Below are 21,579 nucleotides of genomic sequence, written 5' to 3'. Positions count from 1 at the left end.
ATTAAAATAAATTTAAGTATATACTATAATTGTGAATTTAATATTTATTTTTTTGGTAGCAGAGTTGCATCTATTTGGCTGAGTCAGAAGAAGCAGTTATTGTTAGCTGAGTTAGTTGAATCAATTGGGAGGGAAAGTTAGTTAGAAAGCATGGTTAGTAACCAGAATGCTCACACATTATACATTATGCAAACTTGGTGGTATCTATATATTGTTTCATGCAGATATGAGAACACATTAATGTTATTCTTTCGAGCATAGGTCATCGTGCTCTGGCAAAAAATACAAATCATTTTGGTCACCGATTCTGTTTCTGGGCATTACTTAAGCCTCTTTTTACGTTTTGAACTAAAACCAAATCGAGGAGATGAAATCAAAACTTCGAATCTGTGGTAAACTGAGAATCATTAAAGACATTTCTTGTAGCAACAAATGGAACTTTTATTGTTTCTCGGGACAATGCACGAGTCTTGCAAATGAAAACTGCAACTCATTCAATTTGAAGAGGTTGCTTTGTAGAGCGTTCGATCAGTTGCTGATATAATATTTAACTCTTATAGCTAGACTCAACAATTTCATCTTCTGTAGTGCCTTTGACAACCTCGCTGCTACTTTCGCCTTCTCATAAGGATTCTGTATTCTAGTTCATCAGCAATCCTAGAAAGCCAATCGGGATTTTTAGCTGAAAGCATTAAATATGTTATGGAGAATCCAATAATAAGTCCACACACATATCCCATAAGAACCACTTTCCAGTTGAGTTCACTCAGAAATGTAGAATCACTTTCTTGTTCCAGCTCATGTGTCGTGTTGTTTGTCTTGGGAAACCTGCTGTTTCCACAACCTTCCAAATTAGGAAATCCACGTAACCTATCATTACCTTCATACGAGTTCTTCTCGAATGTATCAAATTGGCGTCCTGTTGGGATGCATCCTTGGAGCTGATTGTGAGAGAGATTCAAGAATTCAAGAAATGTAAGAGATGTAAGTTGTTTAGGTATCTCTCCTTCAAGATGATTAGCTGATAGGTCCAATGATTCAACTGAAGATAATTTTCCGAGTGATGGCGGTATATGACCTTGCAATCCATTATGAGATAAATTCAACATGTGAAGTGCAATGAGATTTCCCATAATACTTGGAATGCGTCCTTCAAATCTGTTATTTGAAAAATCAATTGTGATGTACAAAGACAAGATTGAATCAACTTCAAGCTCCAGTCCCTTTGTTACGACAGTTACGGAGTCTTGGTAATAACCGCCTTCTTTATTACTTGAATCCTCCACAGTTTGATCAACTCTCTTCATGGCTTCGAAATTTTGAAAAAGATTTGCAGGTAACTCTGCTGTAAATGCATTGCTAGCGAGGTCTATGATTCGAAGCTTAGGAAACAAGTTCTTCATGAACTTTGAAGTTCTGATGGGTCCATGCAATTTGTTGGATCTCAAGCTTAACACTTGTAGCTCTGGCAGAGTCCCCAACCACATCGGGAATGTGTCATTGAGGAGATTAGCTCCTAGATCAAGAACTTCCAATCGTTGGCAATTTGCCAAGGATCGTGGAATTTTCCCCTCTAGCTTATTGCCATGCAAATTGAAGCTTCTGAGTGCTCTTCCAATGCTAAAAGTGCTTTGAAAAGTACCAGAAAGATTGTTGTGCTGCATATCAAGAATCTCAAGATGACCACTCATGTTGCCAAAACATTGTGGAATTGCTCCATTCAGATTGTTTCTACCCAAATTTAGAACTTGTAGTGATGTTAGATTGCAAATAGACAAAGGGAGTTCTCCACTGAGATTATTATGTGACATCATCACAAACTGGAGGGTACTGATATTACCTAAGCATTGCAGAATTTTTCCTTTCAAGTTGTTTCTCGACAAATACAGGATTGCCAGTGATGTCAAATTGCAAATAGATGGAGGAATTTCCTCAATTAGATTGTTGTCATTGAGAAGCAGAACTTGCAAATTTTTCAAGTTGCCAAGGGAAGTAGGAATAGAACCAATAAGAAAGTTATTCCTCAAATCTAGACGAGTAAGAGACCTTAGGTAACCTATTTCTTCAGGAATGGATCCAGAAAGGTGATTAACATGAAGAAACAAAAAAGACAAGTTGGTCAAGTTTCCCAATGAAGCAGGAATAGAACCAGTAAGAGAGTTAATACTCAACGATAGCTTAGTAAGAGACCTTAGGTAACCTATTGTTTCTGGAATAGGACCAGTTAAATGATTGTCAAATAAACGGATGATCTGAAGTTTGGCTAGTGAGCCAATTTGTGGTGGGATTGAGCCTGAAATGTGATTGATATGCAAGTCAAGATAGACAAGATTAGTTAGATAACCAATCTCAGGTGGGATGGTGCCAAATAAATTGTTCCTGCTAAGATTAAGATACTCGAGAAAAGGGAGGGATGAAAACGGAAAAGCATAGAGTGTACCAAAGATACTAGCATTTGTAATATTCAACATGTTTACCCTACCATTAATGCATATAACTCCATACCAATCACTGCATGCATCAGAACTTCGTGTCCATGATGCCAATAAGGAATTATTTTTGTTCTTGAAAGTCGCTTTCCATTTAAAGAGGGCAGTTGTTTCCTCAGTGGAAGCAAAAGTAACTGTAAAGAGATATAAAAGAGTGAAAAACTGAAGTAGAGAGGATATTTTGCTGGGAACCATCATCATATTTTGCGTTTCAATGAACTAATTGTAGAGAGTTCGTAGAATTTTATATAGTGCATAATATTAAAGATCAAAGCGAAACATGTTTGACTGCCACCAAATGTTGCCAATTCGGCTTCTGTCTCTCTTATTCACACTTCTTTGTCTGTTCATATTTATCAGAGAAAGTGTTCTCATTCTCAATGCAAATTTTGGTTGTTCTGTTCTTGTCTTTTTGCTTTTTATTTTTATCCACGGGTTACATATGTAATTCAGCTATGGACTTAACCAAGTGGCCAAAAAGTTTTGTTGTGTTATCAGCCATGATGCGGACATGTTTGGTTCTCAATCTCACCTTTAAATTAGTGGACCAATCCAACAATTATGTCATAGAACAATAGTTCTAGACTACATTATATCTCTAATATACTTTGTACTAGATCGAGATGAGTTTAGGTAAAGCTATATGACTACTGAGATTTCATATAGCTGACATCAAGAGTTGATTTCTCATATTGTCACTCAATTATTGATAATTATCTTAGAAAGCCACCTTATTTGTTATGTAACAGAAAAGTCACGCGTCTTGCAAATGAAAGCTACAACTCATTCAATTTGAAGTGAAGGTACTTCGTAATCTATTGCAGTGGGTCATGAGGTTGTTGTGTACATTTATGAATCATGAAAGGAAGTATAGTTGTACATAAATACTTTAGCTGCATCCATATAAGCAGAATTTATGTACTTTCAAAATAATAGGTACTACTTTCAACTATATTGCATCAGAAAGTTGAATTTATGACAGTAAAACAAATAAGAGGTGATTACTGAAAAACAAAAAGAAAAAAATATCTAACTCGTTTCAACTCTATATATCACCTTGTCATTAGTATGTCAACGGGTAATAATCATGAAGTTCGAGCCAACTTAAGCTCATAAAACTTTATGACCCCTGATATTCCTCCAACATATGCAATGATGAATTTGGCAATGCATAAATCCATGTAATCCATTATTGCCTTCATATGAATATTTCTTTAATGTAGCGAATTGAGGTCCTTGAGGGATGAATCCATCGAGATGATTGTGGGAGAGATTTAAGAATTCAAGTGTCGTTAGAGAAGCCAGTTGTTGTGGTATCTCTCCTGAAAGATGGTTGGATGAAAGGTCCAATGATTCGACCACACATAAACTTCCAAGTGATGATGGTATATTACCTTGCAATTCATTATGAGACAAATTCAGCACCCGAAGAGCAATGAGTTCTCTCATGATACTTGGAATAAGTCCTTCAAATCTGTTACTTGAAAGAACAATAGTGGTGTGAATGGTCAAAATTTTGACAAGTTCAAGCTCTCGTCCCTGAATAGACTGACGTCAAGTTCAGTGACATGGCCAGTCATGTCATTGCATACGACTCCATCCCATGAGCAGCAATCTCTGCTCATGTTCCATGAACTCGTGTGTGGTAAGAGTAACTACACCAAACTAATGAGGTATCTACAGTAAGCATTTTCTTGAAGACAATTTTTTTGGGAATTTTGGTTATTCTTGGAATGATTGTGATGCGTTTGCACAAAGTAAGGTTTAGAGATCAATGTCATCCAAGACCTTATAACACATTTGAATCGAAAAAGAGACTTGACAGGTAACCTACTTAGGATTTCCGTGATTATATCTTCTTCAAAGTGAATTCCCGTAGTGCCATCAACATCCATCTTAGTCATTTCCTCTGAATGCATCACAACTCTCTTCCCTGCAATTAAAAATTGTACTAATTACATAAAGGCGGATCTAGAATCTTGAGTTTAATTTATGGGTTCTGAATTCTAGAAAAGGTAACTTATTGGGTTCCGAAATACATATTAAATTAATTTCTTAAAACAGAATACAGGATTTTTGCCAAGATTAATGAATTTTGCAAAAGTCTTTAACTAGTACTATAGCTCCGCCTCCACCCCCTAGGAAGAGTTTAAGTTAGGAGATAGTAGGTATTCAGTGGAATAGTTGAGGTACGCTAAAGCTAACTTAGATAGCACCGTTACAAGGGACAACACAGGCACATACACAAATACAAACAAGCAGAAAATACATAGAGATTAAACAGAAAGAAACAAATACCTTTGAAACGATTTTCCTTTTGTGTCATCTTTAGAGCCTCCTCTTCTCTATTCTTTGCTTTGAATGCTTAGGGTTTCTCATTTTAGAGCTTTCTCTTCTTTACATACTAGCTCCTCGACACGTGTGTGTGGCACATGTAATCTGAGTCATGTACTATGCAAGTGTATTCCGAGTCATGTACTATGTAATCTTGTAAAATGATTTTAATATTTATTACCAGCAAGATTGTTGTGCTACATATGAAGAATCTCAAGATGACCACTCATGATGCTAAAACATTGCGGAATTGCTCCCTTCAGATTGTTTCTACTCAAAAATTTAGAACTTATAGTGATGTTAGATTGCAAATAGACATTGCAGAATGAATTGTTCCTGCTAAGATTAACAATATGAGTTCATTCCGTTTGGCTCTGGAAGACGATCTTGTCCAAGGATCACTTATGCAGATCAAGTGACACACCTTGCAATAGCTCATTTACTACAAATCTACAATGCATGTGCAAAGTATTATATATATATATACTACTCATCTATTTCGAAATTTCAATTAAATTAAATTTGTATGCTCAAATAATGTGTGTGAAAATTAATCTATTCGGAGTTTAATTGTTCTTCACCATTTACATGTGTATATGTTGGATGCGTGAATAGTCTACTCGGGAGCTCAATATTAGGGGCTTGATTGTGATAATACGTTAAATGGATGTTGGGTCTAACTCAACCTTAAAATAGCTCAAGAGCAGAGAATTGTCCAAATTATCTATCCATCTCTGGTGTTGGGTTCTTCAATTCTCCATTCATCTTTTCCTCCACATCCGAGTCATGTACTATATAATCTTGTATAATGATTATAATACTTATTAAAATAAATTTGAGTAAATACTATAATTTTGAATTTAATATTTATTTTTTTGGTAGCAGAATTGCATCTATTTGGCTGAGTCAGCAGAAGCAGTTATTGTTAGCTGAGTTAGTTGAATCAATTGGGAGGGAAAGTTAGTTAGAAAGCAGTTAGTAACCATAATGTTCAACTGAGAACAAAATTACCTGTCTTTGTTCACCAGTCGTACCAAAATATAGGTTTTCGGATGGAGATGTGCTACTCTGCTGCATACATTTGGAACCTCGTTCTTATGTCTTTAGGACATCCAAAGGACCATTTGGATATGGCCTCAATCCGATGCCACTCAGATAGGATTCGTTTATACAGAAAGTTTGGTATTCTCAAAATTAGTTGGTTAGTATTTGCTTGATTAGTTTGGTATTCCCAAAATTAGTTGGTTAGTATTTGCTTGATAGGATTCGTTTAAATAGAATGTTTGATATTCCCAAATTAGTTGGTTAGTATTTGTTTATATGTATGATCAAGACATTTTCTTGCTTTTATGGTAATCATGTTACAACCTCTGTGATTTCATATCGTAAATTGAACTCTCTAGTGCACTCTGCAAGCAGGTTTATAGTAAATTTAAGAACGAAAATGGATATGAAGAGAAAGAATCGCTCTGCTTTTTCGAATTAAAATTTACTCTCTTTTCGTTATTGTTCTATAATAAATTAGGACAAAAAACACAATCAAAATTGCATGATCCAATATGAAGAATAAAAATGCACATTTTCTGTTTCTCTGATTTTTACTTTTGACAAAATTGGGAAGACGAAAGTTTGTCTTCACTTTACTTCCAAGCTTTTCTCCCTCGAAATTGTTTGCCAGCGCGCGCCTGCTTTCTCTTTTTCTCAATCTTAGATTTTGCAACCTTGGATCTCTTTGCTGCTAATGGCATGCGTTTTTGGTGCTCTTTTTGCTGATTGCTTGAACCACCGGTCTGCAAAATTGAAACACAGATGTTATCACATCATCCAAATCACAAGTGCATTTCATCAGAAGGGGTAACCTTTTTAACTACTAAAGATCCACATGTTTTCTGCGCGAAATGAGGACCTAAGTTCAAGCAAGTGCCAAGGTTATGTGAGATGTGAAAGCAAGAGATGGAAATTTGAAAGAGAGAGAGAACAGGGTAGGAAGGGAAAGAAATGAAGTCTTGTGTGACTGGTACGGGAAAGCAGGAAGAAGTGTGGCTTTCAGAATCTTCCAAAACAATAGCTTGTGGAAAGAAAGTTAAGAGGTCTTTAAATTCTAGAGATCCTATAACAATTATAATGCATAAAGGAAGTAGATGCAAAGTGTGCTTCGGGATATCCTTGTTAAATGCTGAATTCCCCATTCTTAGAAAGAAAGGAAATAGGCAAGTAGCTCGGAACTTGGCCAATAGTAAGAAAAAGCTGAGTAATAAAGAGAAATTTAGAAATATGCAATGCTAAGCTAATGCAATGAAATCATGTGCAAACAATAAAGTACCTTCTTCTTTTTCAGAGCAGTTTTAGCTTGGTATCTCCCTCTATCCTCTCTACCAGCCCGAATAATCGCCAGTCTCTCTTCCTTGCTAAGCTTCTTTCGTATGTTAGCCTAAAGAGTAGAAATAATAACATAAGATGCATCTTGTTAGGGCAGAAGATTGCAATTAACAAGAAATAAAACACTCACTCCTACAGTAAATCAAACAAAAGGGGACAAAACTATGTCCAGTGATCAGCTTAACATGGGGGAAGCATTTTGCTTTTTTTTTCTCCCTCTTTGATAGTGAGGGAAGTATTTTCCTCTGAACCAACTCGTGATTCCAAATACAATAGTGACTGCAGAAGAATAATGCTGTGAAAGTGCAAGGCACCTAACCTCGAGTTTAGCAGCATCAACTCTTTTTGTACTAATTTGGTCTGAGCTGGGAAGCTTAAATCCATGTTGTGCTAAAACTGTTCTCGCGTCGTTTTTCGCCTGATGAGCAAAATCAGAGAAATGTTACAGAAAAAATTATATACACGTTTGTAGGAGGAAGCTCAGGACACAAGAAGTTGTAAAGTCCAAGAACATAAATGTAGTATTCATTGCAAGTGAGCCTCAGCTTCTTCAGAATCAGCATACCTTGAGTTCTTTGATTCTTTTGAAGTCCTCATTAGATAAAATACCATCCTCCATATTCAGGGAGTTAGGTTCCATGTTCGCCCCTGCTAATTTCTTTAAAGCACGAAGGCTATTACTAGCAGCATTTACATCAATATCAGATATTTTCCTTTTTGTTCCTTTAGAGACCTTTTCGTCCACATCATCCTCTTCAGAAGCCCAGCTATTATTATCCTGCATTATATCGCCATCAATACCCTCTTCTTCACCATCACTCTCATCATCTTCAGTAGCTGATGCACTATCAATTGCATCATCATCTTCTGAAAATTCTTCAGCAGCTTGCGATTTGTTATCTTCATCACTATCACATTCATCATCAATTTCATGATCATCACCAGACTCATTGTCAGAAGCATCATCTCCATCTTTTTCACAATTGGCATCCTCTTCGCCTAGGTTAACATCATCATCACTTTGATCATCATGGTCAGACAAGCCAACAGACCCCTCCTCTACATCATCATCACTGTCCTCCTGATCCAGCAACTCAATGCCAGGAACGCTGCTGGCAACACTAACCTCACCAAATGCCTTAGGCCTTGCTTTTGGGTTAGTAGGGCGCCCTCTGTCCTTCTTAACTAGAAGTGAAGGGCAAACCTGCAAGCAATTTTTGCGGTTGTTGAACCAAATAAAATTTCACTGATTCTTAGCATGCATATTTAAGGAGAGAGGGAGAGAGGGAAAGAGGGAAATTCTTTATACCTCCCTGAACAAAGTAAGAAGCGATCGAGCCGATGCAGAAACTGCCTTCTCATTCGATTTTTTATACAACACAAGGTCTTGTAGCAAATCTTCTGTCATCAACTAAAACAAAAAAGATGAAATAACAAAAGTTGTGATTATATGAACACGTAAAACAGTATATAATAATTAACTAGAAATTAATAAATGACAAATACTTGGAGAAACATTGTACATACCAAAGGCATGCGTAAGCATATTTCTCGGATTACATTAAGTCCGACAGATATAGCCTGCAAATGTAAAATACAGATATAGAATGAATATTACTTGAGTACAACATATATGATCCTAATGAGATATGAATGTCATATTGGATACCTCAGGCCTTGAACGGTCATGCACAAACTGATTGACTACTTGTTTAAATAATGGTTCAACAGCATCAGGAGGCACCTGTCAAAATAAGATATCATCTGAGGAGGAGAAGACTAGCAAGTTTAACAAAAGAAAAAAAAATTGCAGAACAAAAACACCGTACCATATCATGACATGCCTGAACCGCTGCAGCAAGCAAATTTGTCACATCACGCTGATGGGGCTGCAATTATAAGAACACCCACACACCAACCTTAAGTATGAATGTGAAAGTACACTACCAAAAGAAATATCAACTGTAATGCCAAAGGAAATTTCATAATTAGATACCTGAACATATCTCTGAAGGTAAGGATAGAAGTTCAACAAAATCAAGTGATGGAGCCCAACTGTTCGGGCAATTACTTTCATCAACATCATTTTAACCTGGAAGGGGACAAGAAATGAATAAGTATGTAATTTTAAGTGATGGCTCCCAAAGTAAATACAACACTGGAAAGTCCATTCCAGTTTCACCAATGCAAAACAACAGGAAGTAAAGAGAGGTAATCTACCTCAAACCTCTCATTGCAAGTCTGAAGACGTGAGAAAAGCTTTTCAGCAAATCCCTGCAAGAAAATATATACTATAGGTATCGTTTCCAAAGATTCCAAATCACAAAGACTGAATCATGGAGTACTAAGAACTAAAAAAACCTGAGCATCCTTTAAGTGGTTTAATGGGGAATAATAACTAGTGTTGTTATTTTCAGATTGCAAGCGCTGCTGCTTCTTCATGCTGCGGACGGCACGCTGCAACTTTGCTTGCTTTTTCTTTTTGCTGGACGATGTACCCTTATTATTTGCCTAGACGTGCAAGTAGTCGTAAGTACAACAGATTTGATGAATATTTACCTCCACGGAGGACAAACTTTCATTACTCTCTTGAGAGTTTGAACAAAGTTAAGTATTGAAAGATAGAGACACCAGAAGTAAGTTGTTCTAATATTCAAAGATCAAAATATGGGAACTCATTATTCCACTCCAACACAGAAGGATCAGATCAAAGTGCAAACACTCATCTGCATGTTTTCCAGCCTAAAACTGGAGTGCACTACATCTTGAACAGACCTGTTATTCTATACGCATGCCAAATAAGATCAATAACCACATTGAACTAAGAAAATAAAGAGTGAAACAAATATGCTCACATGGATCATAAACCATTTAATGAATGACACACATTAGAATTATAAACCATTCACTGTAATCACTAGTGCAGGCATTATTGCTCCACAGATGCGTATTATATAAGGAATGCCCATATAGGATTTAATATGAGAACCAACCTTATAAATAGCCTCTTTATTTAGCAAAACCTGAGGCTGATTGGCTGTCTGCTCATCTTCACTATCTGCCATATCACTATCTGAGTCATCTTCAATTTTCTCATAATCAAGAAGAAAGGATAAAGAGGCAATCATAATCCTGAGAATTTGAACAAGTACAAAAAGTTTTAGTTGCAAAGGGGTTAATGCAGTGAGCAGCTATTAGCAACAAAGCCTACCTCGATGATGAATGAAAGCATGCCGAGCATATAGCATTTGCTGTTCTATCATCAAACCACACCCTTCTTCGATGGAGCTCACAAAGTGTGATCAGTGATCTTTTTGCTTTTGCTTCATCCTCTTGCTATCACATTTTAGTAACCACAAATAAACAGAATTTTAACCTTCAACCAAAAAGAAATTCACAAGGCATTACAAAAAAAAGGTAGAACCAAACCTGTAGCAAAGCAAACAAAATATTCTGAAGTGCCCGATTTTTCGTATCATTCTTGTGCTTCTGATTCATACGTCTAATACTATGGATAATATGAGAGAAAGCCAAATTTCTCAAAACCCTATCCCCCAGAGTTTGGAGCTCCATGAACAATGCAAGTGTCTCCCCAATGTCAACAATCTGAAATAAAACATAACATTAATGCTGATCTTCATTAGTTCCTTGTTTAATTTGTCGGGTAATATGTCATCAATGTTGATCTACATTAGGTCCGTCCTTGTTTAATTTGTCGGGTAATATTTCACCAATGTTTGTCTACTTTAGTTCCTTAACCATCTGATTACAAGGTATTCAATTATTCCATCATGGCTAACACACATATCAAGTGAACTTTCCATTACTATGTGATGCACAAATTATTGCAATATTTTAAATAATCATGGTCAACTATCCACAGGATACCTGCTACCTACCACCAACACAACTATCGAGCAACTCCGTCCACCAAGCTTGGACAAATAGAAGGAAATCACAAACTATTTTTTGCCTCAGATGGGATTTGGACCTTAAGAGCTCAGGGTTCTCAACTCACTTCATTGAGCACTAACACTTCATTGAGCACTAAGCTCACACAATTGGGTGCTTGATGCACAGGTTATTGCAAGATATATCAAATTGAGGAGCAACAGCTTTAAAATTTACTAGACAAGTCAAAATTAAACAACGAGCTCAATCTAACAGCATCACATATAAAACAAAACGGATGCATTGTATTTTACATTCAATTCAATAGAAAAAATATCAAATTGAGGAGCAATACCTTTCGATTAACGAGTAAAATCAAAGCTTGAGTAACATGAACACGTAATCCAGAAGGCAAAGTCCGAGCCGAAGAACGAAGCAACTGAGCTAACTCTTTAGGGAAATTAACAAGCTTTTTAGGATAAAACGGAGTTACATGTGATAAAAACATAGCACGGTCACCTAAGTCCTTAGAAACAGTCGGGTCAGTTGATACACCGCTAAGGGAAGTGAAATTTAGTGCTGCTTGTTGTTCGAAGAGATCCATGGACGACTTGAATTGATTGTATACTAATGTTAGTTCAGCTTCGTATCCTTCTGGATCGCATTTCATCTTTGATTGTAGAGTTGGTAAGCTTAGTTTTTCCGATGTTAGACCTGAGGCTGCTATTCCTTCCGCCGTCAGCTCCGACGACGCGTGACGGCCGGAAATTGGAGACATGGTGGCCGGAGAATATGTTCGTGTGTAGGGAAGAAGAACCCTTGTAAAACCCTAGAAATTGAGGTTGAAGACTGATAAGAGGGGTAGATATGTACTTCTTTAATATGAAAAGGGTATTTTGGTCTACAATGTACAACTATATAAAGCACAAAAGATAAAGAATTTTTCATTCTTTTTGTTTGGTTTGAGCATGCATAGATGTTTGATACTTTTTTTATAACAACAAGTACGGTTCAAAATCGAACCGAAATTGATAACTCAAATCGAAAAAAATTTATTGATTTATTGGTAATAGGTTATTGATTTAGCGTTTTCGATAATGGTTTTGATTTTTTTTAATTATCGAGTTATCGATTCTTAATGGTAATGTTTGATATTCATATACATGATTTATTTGGTTTGTTACCTTGTTTTTAAGTAATTTTTAATGGGTTTTTTGTGTCAAATCTTAACGGGTAAACCGATAACAATCAATAATTGATAACTAATAAGCCAATATCTAAATAGTTCTATAACAATTTAGCATATCTACGAACCGATAAACTTCAAAATCAAACCGAACCGATCAATACACCTCCCTAATAACAACGATGTTTGGGTCAATTTATGCTCACCTAAATTAATTTCATGTGATATGTGTTAGGACAAACAACACAAATCTCACTAGTTTATAGTCTAATTATGTGTCTTCTTGTGAATTTTTTTAATTTATCATTGTATCAAAATTTGGTCCAGATATATTGTATAAAAGTGGATTCGCATTTATCCAGGACACACTAACTCTTTCGCTTGCCTCTTTCTCTATGTATTTGATATCCTAAATACATGTATCTATTGTGATTTGCATGTATTTAGAATACAATGACTCTCTCAATTGTCTCCCTCCTATCTCGCTCGCCTCTCTCTTTGTATCTGTATTTGAGCCCATAATCCTTTCAATTGTTATAAACACATCTAATTAATGTGAAGTTCGTGGACATATTTGATATTTGAAGTTTATGAATTTCTTCAATAATTTCAAATTAATTTGTGATAATAATAAAAGTTACGATCAATTTTTATACATCTTTTAATTTTAATACTTGTACAAAATATGAGCAAAAATTACTAAATTCCCGAAAAATTCATACCTAGAACTTAGAATCCACCCATTTCTACAAGTTAATAGGGCTCGTGTAAATAGCCCATATAGGCAAATAAAAGCAGTCCTAGGAATTGAAAGAGTGTAGGTAGTGGGCTCAAAAGCCCATAACTAAATTCAAACCCAAACCAAACTTAATTAATTAGGTGGCATCTTTAACATGTAAACGTGGCAATTCTTTCAACACTAGAAAAATAGTTGGAATTAGAGTCAAAATTTGAAATTTATGAATTCAAAATACTAATATGTTTATGTATATTTAATGAATAATTTAAAATAAATACAAAATTTAAACTAAAATTTCTGAATTCGATCGAACTTGCTATCTCCGCCCCTAGAAAAAGTGTTTAGTTGCATCCACTTTCCCATAGATTTGAAAAACCATCCAAATTTTCAATTCATTTTTTATGGCTAAAAGTTCAACAAGTGGATGACAAAACCATAAATGGTGGAGTCTACATTTGGCTTTTTCTTTAACTCATTTGCCTCTTTGTCTTGTTATTAATATGACAAAAGAAGATAGATACCAATTTGAAAAGTATTTTGGCTTATATTACACAAACAAACAAAACATTACTTGCCATTCCCACTATTAGCCACTAAGAAACAAAAGGAAATGATGGTATTTTTCCTTTGTTTTTGTTAGGGCATGTTTGGACTCAACTAGTTTTTTAATAATATTTAGAGTCTTTTTTTAGCCACCCTTTGATTCCCTATACATCTTATGTCATGACAAACATACAACCAAAAAGTTGTTCCACAAATTTCTCTTTGAGGTGAAGAAAAAAAGTGGTGGAGAGATGGGGGTTGGGTTTTTAATAGTGTATTTTATTTTATTTTTGTTTGATAATTGATATTGTATAAGAATTTGATTTATTTAAATTTATATTTTATAAGCTACTTATTAATACTTCTTTGTACCTAAAATATGAATTCAAGATGTCTGATTAAAAGATTTGATTAAGCTCTTCTTTCAACGCATTGTCATATACTCAAGTATGAGTAATAATTAAAGCTAATCACTATGCAACAAAGAAACTTGTCTTTTCCCCTTTTTTAAGGATTAAAGTTACGTTTTTTTTGTGTAGAAAGAAGAATTTCGAATTAAACAATTTAACTAGTTTTTCTTCTTTATACAAAGAAAAAGATCATGCTCAACGATTACCTCAAATTATATTAGTTTATTATGATAAAAGATGAAAATCACGATAAAATAGATAGTAATTAACTTAAAAGGTGAAAATGTCTATAACTAATTAATAGGCATGTAGGGGTTTAACTTTATACAAAACATAATCATTTAAGGAATCTATACATTAACGAATTACTCATAAACTAACTTAACATGAAAAAAATGAAGTAAAATCAGTGTGAGTTTTATTGCATTGTGGTTTTAGTATATAGTAATAGTAGAGACACTTAATATGTCTATGATTAAGTTTGCATTGAAAATATTGAATTCAGATAAATTCGTTATATCGAAATAATGAGTGGGGTGGGGTGGGGGGTTGTTGAGACTTGATAGAAATTTTGGAAAAACTAAAAAAAGCTAAACACAAAGAGCCAAAAAAGGTAGCTCATTTTCTCACAAATTCCATGTTCTTCAGAAATGCAAAAAGACAAGTGCAAAAACAGTAAGGACAAAAACTACTCCCACGCCATTTTCGACAAACGTAGCCATGAAGAAACTCTTTCAAAACCTGACACAACAACACATATCCCCCACCTCTTTCTCTCTTTAATTTAACCCCAGAAATCCCAATTCCTCATTCATTTCCCTCTCTCTTTCCTTCTTTAACAACAACTTGAAAAAAAGCAAGAATCTTGATTTCTCAGTAAAGAAAGTGAGTGTTGTGAGGATTTGTTTTGGTCTTTCTTTTTGTGGGGTTTTGATGATTTGAGTAAACAATGAAAGGAACTTTTGGTTCTTCCTCTGTTTGGTGAGTCCTTGCCAAGATTTCATTTTTATCAATTCAAGTTTCTGTTTTTCTGCTTAGTTTTTGAAATTTGGACTGAAATGGTTGTTGGTTTTGATTCTTTTCCTTGTTTCACCTGTTTTTAGTATTGAATACAGTTGAATATGCTTTCTCTGTCACCCTGTGTGTCTTTATTCACTTATTAGCTCTTCTACATACTTTGTGTAAACTTCCTAAATTTGTCACTTTTGTTCTGTTTTTACTATGTTCTCTGTTTGGTGATTGTCAACAACTGAGCAAGATTTCATTTTTACCAATTCAAGTTGCTGTTTTTCTGCTGAGATTTTGAAATTTGGATTGAAATAGATGTTGGTTCAGATTCTTTTTTTTGTTTCACCTGTTTTTACTGTAACATCCAGTTTAATACCTCTGTAAGAACTTCCTTGTGTTATCTTGATTTGGTTTATTAGGAAATTCTGTGTCTTGATTCAAGATTCCTTTTTTTTTCCTTCTCTGTAGGAGCTCCCACCGATTTTACTTCCCTTGACTAGAACTCACAACCTTAGGGTCGAGGTGAGGGGTGTTTACAATCCGAACAAGTCCCTCTTGTTTTTTTTTTCCATTCAACCACTTTGAGGTATGTGAGTTTTTTTTTTTGTTGGGGAAACCAATAACTCCTTGTTGTGATTCAGTTTTGTGACAATGTTACAAGATGATGGTTCTTCATCTGTGACCTCATCATCACCTATTCAAATATTTCCAATGATGTCTGTATCACCTAGCTTTGGTTCATCAAATCAGTGGCTTAAGGAGCTGAAATCTGAAGAAAGAGGGTTGTATTTGATACATCTTTTGCTTGCTTGTGCTAATCATGTTGCTGCTGGTAGCCTTGAGAATGCTAATATAGCACTTGACCATATTTCCCAACTTGCATCTCCTAGTGGAGATACTATGCAAAGGATTGCTTCATATTTTACTGAGGCTTTAGCTGATAGGATTCTCAGGAGTTGGCCTGGTCTTTATAAGGCGTTGCGTTCGACTAAGTTATCGGTTGTCTCAGAAGAAATTCTTGTTAGGAAGATGTTTTTCGAGATCTTTCCGTTCTTGAAGGTGGCGTTTGTGGTCACAAATCAAGCTATAATTGAAGCTATGGAAGGTGAAAAGATGGTTCATATTGTGGATCTTAATGCTGCTGAACCCCTGCAATGGCGTGCGCTGCTTCAGGACTTGAGCGCGCGTCCTGAAGGACCGCCCCATTTGCGCATTACTGGGGTTCATCAGCAAAAAGAGGTGTTAGATCAAATGGCCCATGTGCTTACTCAAGAAGCAGAAAAGCTGGATATCCCTTTTCAGTTCAATCAAGTAGTTAGCAGATTGGAAAATCTTGATGTTGAGAAACTTCGCGTGAAAACAGGGGAGGCTCTTGCGATTAGTTCAGTTATGCAATTGCACACCCTTCTAGCCCATGATAATGAAAAGAAGTCTCCCTTGCCTTCTAAGCATTCAAATGGTGTTAACTTGCACAGGGCACTAGTCAACCAAAATACTTTAGGGGAATTTCTTGAAAAAGATATGGCTAATGGTTGCAGTCCAAGCAATGACACCGCTTCTTCGTCCCCGCTATGTTCAACTGGTTCAACAAAGATAGATAGTTTCCTCAATGCTTTGTGGGGTTTATCACCAAAAGTCATGGTGGTAACAGAACAAGATTCTAACCATAATGGGACAACTCTTATGGAGAGGCTATCGGAGTCGTTACATTTTTATGCTGCATTATTCGATTGTCTTGAATCGACATTGCCAAGAACATCATTAGAAAGATTAAAGGTGGAAAAGATGTTATTAGGTGAGGAGATTAGAAACATTATAGCATGTGAAGGGATCGAGCGAAAGGAGAGGCATGAAAAGCTCGAAAAGTGGTTCCAAAGATTCGACACATCTGGTTTTGGGAATGTGCCTTTGAGTTATTATGCTATGTTGCAGGCAAGAAGGTTGTTGCAGAGTTACAGTTGTGAAGGATACAAGATCAAAGAAGAGAATGGTTGCGTGGTGATATGCTGGCAAGATCGAGCACTTTTCTCAGTGTCGTCTTGGCGATGTAGGAAGTGAGACTAAACTTAGTTTTCATTGTAATGTTTTAGATTTATCTCTTCCTTTTGTTGTTGTAACATAATGTGTAGAACTCCAGTTAGTGAAACTGCTATTGACATGTTTGAGACATTTTGTCATCTTTTTTGATCTCATGTGATCAGTTTCTCTCTAGTTTTTAGATTTCCATTTTGATATGGATCAATAAAGATGATGTTCTCTTAAAGTTTCTTGTATGAAGTCATATTTTCTTGTTGTGTTTGTTGTTTGTATGTTGGTTGAATCCATCGACAAACACCTAAAGTTGACACCATTTCTTAGTTGAGACTTGTACTGTTTAAACACAGGGTCCAAATGTGTCATTTTGACATTTTTCGTTGATTTGGCAAGTTGCGTGTTTTTCACTTGTTTTAGTCATCGGAATTCAAAAAGTTCTCTTTCTTTTTTTGGCTTATTAAGTTCTTCTTTTGATGTGTACACACAATATTCATCTTTAGTAATTAATATTCTAAATGGTGATTTAGTCATTGGATATCCATTTCCTTCTGTGACAAAATGAACATGTCACCTTCTTTTTCATTTTCGGTAGATGAGATTAAGTTGAAAGGTATTATCGCAGTGCTTCTTTTTTGTAAACCTTGTTCTTTCAAATAAAATTACCTTTTTGGGTGTTCTTACGTACATGAGTTAGACTATTATTTCGTTACTTGCTATGTATCCGATAACTCTATCCATCGGGATGATATTTTCAAGGAAAATTGTATATAATAGCAAACTATTAATTCAAATTAAAATGCTATAAATATAGTTTTGATTTAATTGTACCCCATAGCAAACTGTTGCTATTTCACCTCTCTCCTGGTGAATCTCGCCCGCCACTCTCGTTTTTTATACAAACGCAAGTGTATAAAGTGCATTTGTGTTTGTATAAAGCGAGAGAAAATTGTATATATACATATATTTTCGTTCCCCTCTCTCCCCTCTCCCAAATCTCGCTCGCCACTCTCCCATATCTCACTCGCTCACTCGCCTCTCTCACTTTATACAAAAACGCAAATGTATAAAATGCGTGAAAATTGTATATATACATATATTTTCGTTCCCCTCTCTCCCCTCTCCCAAATCTCGCTCGCCACTCTCCCATATCTCACTCGCTCACTCGCCTCTCTCACTTTATACAAAAACGCAAATGTATAAAATGCGTGAAAATTGTATATATACATATATTTTCGTTCCCCTCTCTCCCCTCTCCCAAATCTCGCTCGCCACTCTCCCATATCTCACTCGCTCACTCGCCTCTCTCACTTTATACAAAAACGCAAATGTATAAAATGCGTGAAAATTGTATATATACATATATTTTCGTTCCCCTCTCTCCCCTCTCCCAAATCTCGCTCGCCACTCTCCCATATCTCACTCGCTCACTCGCCTCTCTCACTTTATACAAAAACGCAAATGTATAAAATGCGTGAAAATTGTATATATACATATATTTTCGTTCCCCTCTCTCCCCTCTCCCAAATCTCGCTCGCCACTCTCCCATATCTCACTCGCTCACTCGCCTCTCTCACTTTATACAAAAACGCAAATGTATAAAATGCGTGAAAATTGTATATATACATATATTTTCGTTCCCCTCTCTCCCCTCTCCCAAATCTCGCTCGCCACTCTCCCATATCTCACTCGCTCACTCGCCTCTCTCACTTTATACAAAAACGCAAATGTATAAAATGCGTGAAAATTGTATATATACATATATTTTCGTTCCCCTCTCTCCCCTCTCCCAAATCTCGCTCGCCACTCTCCCATATCTCACTCGCTCACTCGCCTCTCTCACTTTATACAAAAACGCAAATGTATAAAATGCGTGAAAATTGTATATATACATATATTTTCGTTCCCCTCTCTCCCCTCTCCCAAATCTCGCTCGCCACTCTCCCATATCTCACTCGCTCACTCGCCTCTCTCACTTTATACAAAAACGCAAATGTATAAAATGCGTGAAAATTGTATATATACATATATTTTCGTTCCCCTCTCTCCCCTCTCCCAAATCTCGCTCGCCACTCTCCCATATCTCACTCGCTCACTCGCCTCTCTCACTTTATACAATTGACCTTTTTGTATATGTATACCAAAACAGTTGTATAAAGCAGATTATACAACTGCTTTCTTTTGTATATGTATAGCGAAATATACATATTTATGTTTGCTATGGAGCGCAATTATGCAAACTTTGTTATAACATACAAATATGAATTTTGTGTTTGCTATATGTGACAGTTGCTCTATTTTCAATTATCCTAAGGCTCTACTAGGCATAGGCCTAAATCATCAAATGTCTAACAGGCCACCCTAATTTGAGATTCCTTCAACTAAATTGGGCCTGTCTGGTTTTTGTTACTGGATGGGCCTGGCCCTTTTATGGGATTGGGCCTAATTGGTAACCCAGTTGACATGTTTAACAATTATATACTTTATAGGCATCGTCTATAGCAAAACATAGAAAGTTTAAAATACGATTCTAATCGTTCTTCTCAAAACGCTCTAGCACGAGGAATTGGGGGAGGAGAAGTCCGCAAAATAATGCAACACGATTAAAAAGTTACCTTTATTTCATAAGATCCTTGAATCAATCACGACTACTATAATTAAGAGTCGTCATCTTCTTTCTTATTGTGACAAGTATTTAATTATTCGAGTAAATCTGTTGATTGTTTCGTTATAATGTAAAATAGGGGAGGGGTTCTTCATTTAACGCTCTTAATTTTTCTCCTACGAAATAACTAGAACTGCATATTAAAAACTTATTTAGCATTTAGTCGGATGTGTTCATTGTGGTAGATCCCAAAATCAACACTAAAAGGAACAGATGTTCGGATGACCCCAAAACCAACACTATTTGAGAACAAGCGTAAAAAAAATAATTAAAACTTGAGTTAAAAATGTTTAATAGAAACAATTCATTATTGATCCAGATGTTCATTCAAAACAAATTGTAATTTGAATGTCCAAATAAAATTTACTGTTAAATTTGAGAGGTTTATCAATGTATTCCTTCTATTATCTATTACTAGTACTACATCAAGCAGTAAAAAAACAATAAAATAAAATTGAAAGTTTTATTTTTACTTTTTTGAACAAAACTATAGTATATAATGCCATAATTGGGAAAGTGTAGTTTGTTAAATGAGTGTCTCAAACTAGTCATTCATATCACATATATATATCATTCTCTTTACTAGTGACACACATAAAGGGGAAATAAAACAAAAACACCCTCAACCTTATGGTGCAAGAAGTAATTTTTCCATTTGCTAGATAAAAGATGCCATGTGAATATTGTACTACATCGAATCATGTTTGTACCTTGATATGGCAATTGGCAAATGAGAAATTATTCAATTTGATAATTTTATTTTTTATTTTATATAGACACACTTGTTTTAGTAAAAAAAATGTTGTGAATATAACAAATTGACATTTTATGTCTCTAATTTAATTGTTTAATGATCAAGAGATCACAATTTAATTTGCATTGAATGTCACACATCAGAAATAATGTGAACAAATTTTTTATCAAATACATGATTTTATAAAAAATTGAAAAATGAATAATTTAATTTGATATTATATTCGTAAAAATAATATAATATAATACGACATATCATGTAATTATATATAACATAATTATTCAAACAAGTGTTAGTGACGTTTTTGTATATTGTCTGGTTAAATCTTTCTAGTCTATGTAATAAATAAGTATGTAAAAATATCTTATCAGTACGATGGAAAAGAAAAGCTTACGTAAATCATTAATATCCTATAATATTTATATTATTCAACAATTCCTTCACACGTGATAGACGTGCATTCGGCAAAAATAATAAAAATGTGCGTAATCTAATCCGAGCAAGTGATATAAAAGAAAGATATTGCGCTACATGCTTAAATATTTGTACTTACATTGGTATATATTAGAACTTTAGCATATGAATTTTGTATTTAAGAAGTCTACCTTAATAATTAATATCATGTGTTATTGATAAACAATTTTCTTTCATACATGGGAGATATATATTCGATAGAAATTATAAAAATGCATGTAATTTGATCAAAATATAGGTATACAACTATTCTATTGCACTATATGCTTATATGCTTGAACTTAATTTACCTTGGTAGGTATTAAAACTTGACCTTCGTCAATATCAATTTTTCCTCTCTATATTTGAAAAACGATAAAATATGCTTATTATGAAATAATATATACATCAACCGTCCAAATCCAAAAAAAACTATTAGTGTCATTTTGAATATTATTCAATCAACAAATCTTTCTTGTCTATTAAGTACATAAAAAACTCTATCAATGTGATCAAAGAAAAGAAAAGTTTGCGTGTTTCATTTAATATCCTATAATATTTCTAATGATAAACAATTTTCTTTCTTACGTGGGAGACATAAATTTGGTAAAAGTAACAAAGATGCGTGTAATTTGATTGGGGCACAAATATTATAGAAAAAAAATCTTGCACTATATGCTCAAACGTTGAAAAAAAA

At 35.0% G+C, this 21,579-nt stretch overlaps 3 protein-coding genes across 3 annotated transcripts; 1 reads left to right on the top strand and 2 right to left on the bottom strand.

The window, feature by feature from the left end:
- Positions 1–450: 450 nt before the first annotated feature.
- On the bottom strand, positions 451–2,690 carry LOC102594785 (probable leucine-rich repeat receptor-like protein kinase At1g35710). The gene has a single exon (XM_015309740.1). The coding sequence runs from the start codon at positions 2,688–2,690 to the stop codon at positions 609–611; it is 2,082 nt and encodes a 693-aa protein (XP_015165226.1). The 3' UTR covers positions 451–608.
- Positions 2,691–6,274: 3,584 nt separating this feature from the next.
- Positions 6,275–11,947, bottom strand: LOC102594453 (protein SDA1 homolog). Its single transcript, XM_006349721.2, has 15 exons — positions 11,449–11,947; positions 10,632–10,808; positions 10,414–10,538; positions 10,196–10,334; positions 9,564–9,713; positions 9,423–9,476; positions 9,199–9,294; positions 9,032–9,091; positions 8,872–8,946; positions 8,730–8,783; positions 8,512–8,613; positions 7,768–8,406; positions 7,522–7,620; positions 7,147–7,254; positions 6,275–6,613 (listed from the first exon to the last, which is right to left on the bottom strand). Exons 1-15 carry the CDS (start codon positions 11,869–11,871, stop codon positions 6,464–6,466), a joined length of 2,451 nt encoding a protein of 816 aa, XP_006349783.1. The 5' UTR covers positions 11,872–11,947; the 3' UTR covers positions 6,275–6,463.
- A 2,627-nt stretch (positions 11,948–14,574) lies between these two features.
- On the top strand, positions 14,575–17,242 carry LOC102594123 (scarecrow-like protein 3). Its single transcript, XM_006349720.2, has 2 exons — positions 14,575–14,952; positions 15,448–17,242. The coding sequence occupies exon 2, from the start codon at positions 15,631–15,633 to the stop codon at positions 17,035–17,037; it is 1,407 nt and encodes a 468-aa protein (XP_006349782.1). The 5' UTR covers positions 14,575–14,952; positions 15,448–15,630; the 3' UTR covers positions 17,038–17,242.
- The last annotated feature ends 4,337 nt before the right edge of the window (positions 17,243–21,579 follow it).

This window comes from Solanum tuberosum, unplaced genomic scaffold (assembly GCF_000226075.1).
Source record: "Solanum tuberosum cultivar DM 1-3 516 R44 unplaced genomic scaffold, SolTub_3.0 scf00114, whole genome shotgun sequence".
Taxonomy (NCBI): domain Eukaryota; kingdom Viridiplantae; phylum Streptophyta; class Magnoliopsida; order Solanales; family Solanaceae; genus Solanum; species Solanum tuberosum.
The sequence above is the reverse complement of the archived record's forward strand: the minus strand, read 5'-3'. Positions and strand labels throughout refer to the sequence as shown.